Here is a 10,333-nt window from a genome sequence, read left to right as displayed (position 1 = left end):
TAGACTAATATACCACTTCATAGTGCTTTGCAGCCCCCTCTAAGCAGTTTACAGGGTCAGCATATGGCCCCCAACAATCTGGATCCTCATTTTACCCACCTGAGAAGGATGGAAGATTGAATCAATCTTGAGCCTGTCACAATTGAACTGCTGGCAGCTGACAGTCTGCAATATGCATTCTAATCATGGTGCCACCATGGCTCTCTTAGATTAAAGTCTTCTTTAATCCATTGCCTATCTGAAAATCACTATTAGAAAAGCATTGCATGTTCTTTGGGAGCATCTTAAAGGTAACAATTCTATAAGTTTGTGAAAATGCTGATTTGTCGGAATATAAGTAGGCTGAAGCTTCCCACTAAATGGCCTCCAATGTATTACAGTAAATCATTATCAGTTCCTGCTTCCCTTCTGTTCACTTGTTATGTTGGGTACATGTGTAATTGGTAGACTATGGTTTGCTTATCTGGTCAGATAAATTATATAAAACATTAAGAGGGGAGGAAAAATCATCAGCTCCTTATTCTGCTGCAAATTGGTCCTGATTCCAAATGCTTGTTTACCTTGAGATTTGGTTCCCAGGACTCATACTTTTCATCCGATGATGCTTCCTTATTCCTGTAAAGATACTAAATAGGATGTTAACAGGGTTTTTGTTTTGCAGCTATAACACGTAGAAGAAATCTAAAGCCAGAGAATTGCTCTCCTTTTAACGTAACCAAGCCTTTTAATTTAATGCCTCTTGAAATGTACAACTTCCATTTAAAAATCACACTTGCCATGAATACATTAACTTTTAGCACTGAGTAATTAATTACATGCCACTTCAAAATACAATGTAAACAGCCCTTCATCAAAGGGTTCTGTGCAGTCTTTGGGGGCAACAGTAAAGAAGTACAATGAGGAAAGATCAGGCCTTCCCTTCAGCACCATTGTTGATGTTCCTGAGTTAGGCTCAGCTTGTTAATCATCTGTATACTGTGGATCCCTCTCATGAGTTATGCTTCCTTATGTGTCACAAGAGAAAATGTCAGATTTTTAGGGTCTGTGCTCCTTTTTCCAAAACAAAGTTTCTTCTACATTTTGGAATCTTAGGTTGCCTTTCAGAGCAGCTACATGATTTGAAGAGTGGGCCTGGCTCCCTTGCTCACTTCACTCTCGGTGGTGTTTTTTTCCTTTGCAAATGAACATAGGGTTCTTACATCAGTCAACAAGATTGTTGCAAGGGAGCAAAGGACCACATCAGATTTGTGCAACCCTTGAACTGGTTCCACAGTTTGGGTGATTACAACATTGCAACTTGCCCCCTTGTGGAAATATTCTTTGAGCATCTGAAGGTCTAATACGCACTTTGCTCCAAGATACTTAATGCATATTTGACTTGCAGAACTAACAAGATACAGATACTGAACAGCCTGGATTGAGAATATTTCCCTCTTGAATGTTTAAAGCCTTCATCTGGACCAAGGATTTCTTCAGGGTAATGGGCCAATTCCAGCATTGGGTCTCTGCTTAAAAGAGAATCAGTTCTGAGACTGGGAGATTTTTTTCCCCTTGGCTTTCCCTTCTAATTGACCTTCCAGTTCTTGGAAATAAAACTCCTTGGCATCAAACAATTCACACTGGCTTCTGCTCCTAAGAAAAAGCTGACGCCGTTTAAACGATCAACAGGTCTTATAGCACCACAAGCCTATTTAACAGAAAACTGCCTCGTAGAAAAAACAGGACTAAGAATTAACCCAGACGGTTGATGTGAATCAGAAACAGGCAGACAGAAGAATCACGGGCTGGCATTCCTCCAGGACTTTGCCAAAGCAATAGAACCCCTTAGTTCCAACCTGGTTTGCAGATCTCAAAATGTCCACACTGTGTTCTGGTAACGGGCGGTGGGCTAATAAGACTCCCTGGTATTCTCCACATCACACAGCTCCATTTTCCTGTCTGGGTTTATGTACAACAGTCCGAGGGGTGTTGAGGGAGGGAGCGAGGGTGCATAAGAATCCGGCCAGCAGCGTCAGTCCCAGGCCGCCCCAAGCACAGAACATGGACCAGCCATAGCCATGGCTGATGTCCTCTGGTAATCCGTAAACGTACCGAGGGTAGCGAGACAACTCAAAATTTATCCCTGCCACGCACGTGCAAAGGGAAATGATGCAGCATGTCCCTGAAAAGGAGGAGAAGAGAGAGAGAGCAATGTGTAACATCTTTCCTGCCAAAGGCAGAATCAGGCATGTGAAGCTGCCAGTTTTTATCTTTGTCAGCAGCCTTTAAAAATACAGAAATGAAATAACTTTCTTGTACAGGCAGATTCCTGATTTTTCCTCAGGCTCATTACTCTGATTCCTGTCCTTTCCTTTGCATGCAGCTGTCTTGACTGACTGGGCGTTTTTACTGCTGTTTTGGATTCTTTGATCTTTACATTTTGAATATTTGTCTGCAAGGAGATCCACAGGGTATAGTCCCAAAAGTCTAAATGGCTATGATGACACAGTGGAAGTGTGTGTGTGTGTGTTGCACATGCAGTGGACATTTAAATCTAAGGTTAAGCCTTAAGCTACTGTGGCCACCATTGACTTTTGTGACCATATTCTGCAGAATCTCTGATTGTCTGAACTCTTCTATCAACTGTTGTTTCTTTAAAGTCAGACTGCATGTTAATCTGGCCACCCAAAAGCTGCACCACAATAAAAGCACAGTAATATTCAGATTTTAGAGAATGATTCTGGGGATTACCATAAAAAACTTTCAAGGAAAAAGACATATGACACAACTGCAGTGCTTCTCCCTATAAGTAGCAGTTTCATGAAAAGCCACTAACCTCTGTATCATCTAACAATCTAAATGCTAGTAATAGAGAAGGAGAACACACAGTATTTGTGGTATTACTCTCTTATTTTGGTAAATAGAAACATTCCTATATCTCAGTAGTTAGTAGTAGTATTTGTTGACATCAGTCCCATGTAGTTTTGGTCAGCTAAAACACCACTGATTTTTTTAAAAAAATATTCATATGCTTTGATCTTATAAAACTCAAAATGTACTGTACACATAAATATGCATTTGTGCTAATTTTAAAATTTACAGAAATAGGATTCTTTCATTACTGCTTTGATCTATGCAATTTTGTTCCAATCTGAAATGCATGTGATCTGGTTCTAATTTTGTTATAAATCAATTGACACAGACAAATTATCTGAAAATTCTCAAAACATTTTAAAGTTGGGTTGGTCAAAAAATATTTGAGTTGGTTTAAGTACCATAGAGTCGGAAATGACCGAATGATTGACAATGATGATACAAAGAATATCATTCTAACTTCCATGTTCTTTTCATCTATGTATTCCGTTTCTCTGTTAAGGCATGGATTCACTGCATAAAATACATAATACAAATGCCAGCATTATATCCAAAAATATTTTGAACAATAACAATTTAAAAATAATTACCTCCCATAAGGAAGAGCAGTCCAGCTACATATTGCATGAGTTCATGCTGTTGACAGCAACCCAGCATGCCAATGATCCATCCAAAGAGGATTATGGACACCGCCATACCAATGAAGCCAGCTGTCATTCTCCGCAGGTCTGAAAGGAGGCATTGTTGGTTCATGGAAGAAAGAAGAGGGAGAAGAGTAGAGGAAGAAAACCCACAGAGAGCCATGTGGACAACTTTAGGGCAGTCTTTTCAAAGCTGACACCCTCTAGATGTAGGTGGACTACAGCTGCAGTCTCAAAGGCTATCTTTTTTCAAGTGGCAACTGGACTTTCTGGTTTTACTTTGAAGACATTTCACTTCTCATGGTGTGTTTCAAAAATTGTCCGAACCTACTCTGTGGGTGTGGCCTCCTTTGTGGGCTTGCTGCCCATGTGCTTCATGGGCTTGCTGCCCATGTGACCAGATGGGAGTGGCTTGCCGCCCATGTGACCAGATATGAAGATGCCAACGATACTTGTCAGAACCACCTTAAATTACCTCACACACAGCACTGGCATGCATAAGAATATGATGTAAATTTGTTTTTTAAAAGGCATCTTTGGTTTGCGTTAAAACAACTTCAACACACGCAATGTTCTGATTGCACCACAAACGCAGTAGTCATCCTTACCTTTCACAGAGGCACTGAGTTTTATAAATATGAGCATGATAGTGTAGAATAATCATATCCAAGGACCAGTGGTGGGTTTCAAAAAATTTTGGAACCTCTTCTGTAGGTGTGGCCTGCTTTCCGGGTCCACTGGTGGAACCTCTTCTAACCGGTTCGGTAGATTTGATGAACCGGTTCTACCGAATAGGTGCGAACTGGTAAGAACCCACCTCTGCTTCTCATTCAAAAGGTTTCTCATCCAAAAGGTTTCTCATCCAAAAGCTCTGACTGGATGTTAGGGAATGGAAGGATTTATCCTCCTTGCAGATAGCTGGTCATTTACATTCTTTTAGTGAGTTGTTAAGACCACCTGGAGGTTTATCTGTGTTGTCAGGCAAATGGGTGTGGCGCCTTCTTGGAACTGCTGAAAGGACTGTGTTGTAGACTGGAGATGGTGATGTCCTATCCCTCCCCTTCTGTTGAGAAAGGGCTGTTCAGTTTTGACATAGGTGGCCTCTTTGACCCCTCCTTCAAACCAGAGATCCTCTCTGTCCAAAATGTGGACTTTGCCATCTTCAAAAGAGTGGCCTTTGTCTTTTCAATGCAGATGAACTGCTGAATCTTGTCTGATGGGTTTGTCCTCCTATGTTGTGCTATGTATTTATGAAGTAGTTATTTTGAAGACACCTATTTCCCTCATGACCCTGAGGACATAGATAAACCTCCAGATGGCCTTAACGACTCTCTAAAATAATGCAAATGACCAGCCGTCTGCAAGGAGTATAAATCCTTCCATTCTCCACCATCCAGTTAGAACTGAAGAAGTTTCTTGGATGAGAAGTGAAATGCCTTCAAAGAAAAACCAGAAAGTCCAGTTACCTCTTCAAAAAGCACCTGTGGGACAACCATGATCTGGATGACTGAGAATCTCTATGTACACTACAGCTATAGCTTGTGAAAGCCAATAAGCATTCTAATCCAGCACAAATAGAAAAACACCAGTGTGAAAAAGGCTGCTCTAGACATCAGCCATATAAGTTCTCCTTAGGAGGGGATGTTGGTGGATTTTGAGAACTATGTAAAGCAGTTAATAAAAGCAAACTAAGCAAGGCCTTAGCACTTCCTAAAATTATAAGGTCTCCTCTTAATGAAATCATTATCTTGCAAAGAGGGATTACGGTAACTCTGCAAATCTGCCCCACTGAAAATATTCTGTTTGTAAGTATTGTTCTGTTTTTCTGAGATCATCTATGAATAGGCAATTTCCTTGAATGTTCAAGCAATCAGGCAGTTCTGTAAGTGCAGAGTGCAATGCAATGCAGAGCAATCAAGCTGTGGATATGGGATCATCTATGATTTGTTGCAAAAGACATTATGTCATGATGTAATACTGCTATAGTCTCAGAGGACATTACATTATGATGTACTGCTGCCACTGTCTCAATCTGATTGCCTCTTGACAAGAGATCATAAGGATTCAGGAAGGTAAACAGACCAGGCAAATAAGAGAGGAATGATGGGAGTAGCCCAATAAATGATTGAGATAGTGGCAGGGAAGACATTGCTAGCTAAGGTTTCGCCGATCTTATGCTTTCCAGATATATTGGATTTCAACCACCATAAAGGATTTCCATTGGCACTAGATAGTAACAGGTTGTAGAAATAATTTTCTCTTAACTAAGGTAGATGATCCACTCAAATTTGAGTTCTAGTGATTTTCTGATAAAATCTCTATTGTTTCCGTGGCAAAAAATATTAAAAAATGGATTGCCTAGTCAGGGTAGAACTTCACTTTTGGCTTTAAAAAATATATGGAGAGGGAAGTATTGTAACAAGTCAAGTTGTGCCACACAAATGGATAAGATCAGAATTCTGGTTTCTTTCCCTGGGAGAAGGAGGATTTTTTTTTAACCACATGGGTCAAGGCTATTTTAGAGTTTATATAATCGCTCTATAGGTTTCTTACTGCAAAATAGCAGGAAATCACACAGGTGCAATCAAATAAGGCTCTTGGGCTGCCAAAATGTTTTGGCAGAGCTGCATGACTCAGTCTCAAGTTCCCTTCCTGGTATAAGGAATAAACTAACTCGAAATGAGGATCCCAGAGAAATAAGCTCTTGAACTTTATACAATAAGCATTGTAGGGGTATATCTGGCTTGAAACCCAGGAACACTTGAACGAAAACATGCAAGATTCTTCCTGCAGCTTTCAATCCAGAATGAAGGATATGCCATAATTTCCTCCAAATTGCTTTAACTCTTCAGAGCCTTTTGGATAGGGATAACTGCAGAGCAGGTAGATTTGCTCGATCTAGATAGGTGATTGCTACTGAAGCTCTTTTGATTGCTTCCATTATATGATTAAAACTGTAATTCCCTACAACCATCTTTTTAAGGCTTTCTGGTTGTTTTATATGTTAACATGTACATTTGCAGCCATCTAAGAGTAACATATTTATTTCAATCCTCTTCAACTGAATAATTGGAAATTCTGGGAAGAAATCTGGAAAGAAAGATGGTAAACGGCTGATTTAGTTCCTTGCTTCTGAAAGAATCTAAACTATTCCAATGCAAGAACTTGTTCCACTTACATTCACTTACTTCTTGCTGAGGTATTCAAATGTTAAATATGTAAACAAGCCAGCAAACCATCCTTGAGCAAACATGGAATATGTTTGTTTTTGACTTATATGTTAGTTTTTGGCACATACAGAAAGCTAATACATCTGGTGCAAGAATATCTCTCTCACTGATATGCTAAGGTTCATGTCTATCTTTCTCTACAGAAACAAAGCATGTATACATAATAGGTAGGTAGGTAGGTAGGTAGGTAGGTAGGTAGGTAGGTAGGTAGGTAGATAGATGATAGATAGATAGATAGATAGATAGATAGATAGATAGATAGATAGATAGATAGATAGATAGATAGATAGATAGATAGATAGATGATAGGGGAAGAGAGAGAATCCTAGGCGAGAACTGAGGATGATTCACCCAAATAGCCATTTGGTTCTGATAATGCACATACAAGGATGTGCTTGGGACACTTACGGAGAGCATGCCATTCATCCTGGCGGATAGTATTGGTAACATTAATAGGCAAGTTGCGTGGCAGGGAAGATGATGTATAATGATATTTCACAGCTGTGCATCGTTGAATGACTCCTGCAAAGACAAATTCAGTGTGCAGTTGGGGAATCTGTAGCTGAACAATGACATTTGTAACACTGCTTTCCCTTTACTGCCCATAAATCAAACTTCTTCTGTAGCTGAGAAACTAAATTAAGAAGTTACTGATTAGACTCACCCCACCATTCTAAATCGTTATCTGTCTTAATTATAGTTTCTTTTTTTTGCATTTTTTAGATTATTGAAAAAAGATTAAAATACAAAACACCAATATATTTTTTTAAAAAAATCATAACCAAAAAAAGACATCAACAAAAAATTATCTTAAATACAATAACACATATACGCATAGTATCCTCCCTAATTGAATGCTGATTGGTACAGTACAACATACCTTGAGAAACAGGCCAAACAAATTTTAAACTGTTAAACTACTAAACCTACTTACAAATTGTTAGCCTGTCATTGATAAACTATATTAATAACAAAGTAGTTAACAGAAAAAAACAATAATATGGAACATATTATGCAAGAATATAAAAGTAATAAAAAATGTGAACAGTAATAGGAGAAAGACAAAGCTGAAATTCCAAAACCAATAAGCTGTTATTGTAATCAGCTCATAGAAAATTTACTAAGAATTCAGTCCCGTATCATGCAAAATATTAACCTTAATTGCAGAGGTGGGCTGCAAATCCTGGGGCTAATGGTTTGCTCGTGCTCGCCCGTGTGCACGCCGCTTCTGCGCAAGCACAGAAGCGTCCAGGTGGGTGGGCGGAGCCTCCCCCTGCCGCCACTACCAGTTCATCTGATCTGGACCGGACCGACCCCCTCTGTCCTAGATCAAATAGCCAAGATTGTTTCTTTATACTACCTCTTATCAATTGTTGATTGAATACAATAGGTCCAATCTCCAAAGCCAATCTATCTTCCCCCCAAATTCCAGATAAAACTGTTCCTCAATTAAATGTATTAAATCTGTTTCCCACTCTCCATCAAAACCCTTAAAGAAAAACCATTTGTACTTGTCAACCCAGAGAGTTTATATAGCTATTATATAAAAGTACAGTGTTAAGCTTCTGGGAGATATATGGAGTCAGCTCTATAATTTCAGTGTGATGCCCAGGTGCTATAATGTCTGAGTCTATATTTCTTTCTGGATATTTTACAGCTAAGAAATCACATTTCTTCTTCTTGATGTTCTCCACCATCTGTGATATTTCCATATCTGTATGAACTATGGTGCTGGAGAAAACTCCTGAAAGTCCCTTGGACTGCAAGGCGACCAAACCGGTCAGTCCTAGAGGAGAGCAACCCTGACTGTGCTTTAGAAGGCCAGATCCTGAAGATGAAACTCAAGTACTTTGGCCACCTAATGAGGAGGAAGGACTCACTGGAGAAGAGCCTAAGGCTGGGAAAGATTGAGAGCAAAAGAAGAATGGGACGGCAGAGAATGAGGTGGCTGAACAGAGTCATTGAAGCAGTAGGCGTGAGCTTAAATGGACTCCAGAGGATGGTAGAGGACAGGAAGGCCTGGAGAAATGTTGTCCATGGGGTCGCGATGGGTCAGACACGACTTCGCAACTAACAATAGAAAAAACAATTTCCTCCCAACGAATCTGCAGCTTTAAAAACAAATTATTTTTACTGGCTTAAAAAAACGCTGCAATGTCTGTTTTTTAAAATTGTTTTGCACAAAGTTTATACGTTCATAAAACCTTTTTTGGGGAAAAAAATCAACTAAGGATTGCATCTTCTAAGCCAGAGTCTGTTTTCCCCCTTGGGTTTCAGCCTCCTCCTTCTGTCTGCAATCTGAACTGTTGTTGGCTCAAAGCAGGGAGAGAGCAGGGAGGCAGTGAAAAGGAGAGGGAAGGAATTTTTTGGCCATTTGATCCAAAATGTTTTTGCAAGTTAATAAAGTACAAACCCAAAGTCACATGTGTCTTTCCATACAGAAGGCAAAAAGAAATGAGAATGGTCAAATAAATCAAAGAAGGAAAACAGAAAGAATCCAGCTGGGGTTGAAATAAATCCACATTAACATTTAAAAAGAAAAAGAAAAAGTTCAGAAAGTGAAACTTACAAGAACCAGCTTGCTTAGAATATGTCTGCTACAATTTTTTTTACTACTGGTTCTGTGGATGTGGCTTGGTGGGCGTGGCAGGGGAAGGATACTGCAAAATGTTTATTCCCTCCCTCCTCCAGGGGAAGATTACTACAAAATCCCCATTCCCTCCCAATCAGCTGGGACTCAGGAGGCAGATAATAGATTGGGGAGGGACCAGTCAGAGGTGGTATTTACCAGTTCTCCGAACTACTCAAAATTTCTGCTACCAGTTCTCCAGAACTGGTTAGAACCACCTCTGGTCTGCTAGTCGAAAGAGGTGTAAAAGACCTTTGACTTTTTAGCTACTCCCTCACCAAGAGTTGCAATCTTCAAAATTCCCCCTCCTGGGTTGGGTCCACAGCTGTCCAAAAGTCATCCACAGCTGTCCAAAAGTCATCTCGGATCTTTCCTAAGGGACCCATCAAATCCAGGAGTTGCCAAAAAAACAGCTCTGGCAGCAAACACAGCAGATTGTGGACAAGAGAAAGAAAACTCTCACCCTACAGTAGCCATTGGATCCAGTTAATTTTGGTTTCTTAAATATGCCATAATATCCAGTTTCATTAGTTATTATCAAGCCAGAATGGTTCACAAGTATGTAATATTCTACAGAACAGATTAAACCCTATTATTTTTACGTTACCTGAACCCAGTAGTATTTCTATATACTGTACAGGTAGTGCTTGACCACAGTTGGGACTATTACATACTTAGGCAGTTGTTAAGTAAATCATGACCTTTTTGCCCTTGTTATTAAGTGAATCACTGCAGTTGTTAAGTGAAGCATGCTAATGTTAAGTGAATCTGGCTTCGCCCATTGAATTTGCTGGTAGGACGTTGGCTGGGAAGGTCACAAATGGCAATTCTATGACCCCAGGATGCTGCAACTATGTAAATATATGCCAGGTGCCTGAATTTTGATCAATTGATCGTGGGAACGTTACAATGGTCATAAGTATAAATGTAAGGATGGGTTGTAAGGGACTTTTTTTCATTGCAGTTGTAACTTGGAACAA

At 39.7% G+C, this 10,333-nt stretch overlaps 1 protein-coding gene across 1 annotated transcript in view; it reads right to left on the bottom strand.

The window, feature by feature from the left end:
• Positions 1-701: 701 nt before the first annotated feature.
• Positions 702-10,333, bottom strand: part of LOC106540122 (transmembrane protein 178B) — a 28,367-nt gene continuing 18,735 nt past the window's right edge. Inside the window, exons 2-4 of the mRNA XM_014055143.2 lie at positions 7,133-7,246; positions 3,444-3,581; positions 702-2,161 (exon numbers count right to left, since the gene is read on the bottom strand). Coding sequence (XP_013910618.1) covers positions 1,917-2,161; positions 3,444-3,581; positions 7,133-7,246 — 497 coding nt within the window. The 3' untranslated portion in view covers positions 702-1,916. The remainder of the gene's footprint in view (positions 2,162-3,443; positions 3,582-7,132; positions 7,247-10,333) is intronic.

This window comes from Thamnophis sirtalis, unplaced genomic scaffold (assembly GCF_051295495.1).
Source record: "Thamnophis sirtalis isolate CommonGarterSnake01/CBP01778 unplaced genomic scaffold, rThaSir2_p1.2 scaffold_1, whole genome shotgun sequence".
Classification (NCBI taxonomy): domain Eukaryota; kingdom Metazoa; phylum Chordata; class Lepidosauria; order Squamata; family Natricidae; genus Thamnophis; species Thamnophis sirtalis.
The sequence above is the reverse complement of the archived record's forward strand: the minus strand, read 5'-3'. Positions and strand labels throughout refer to the sequence as shown.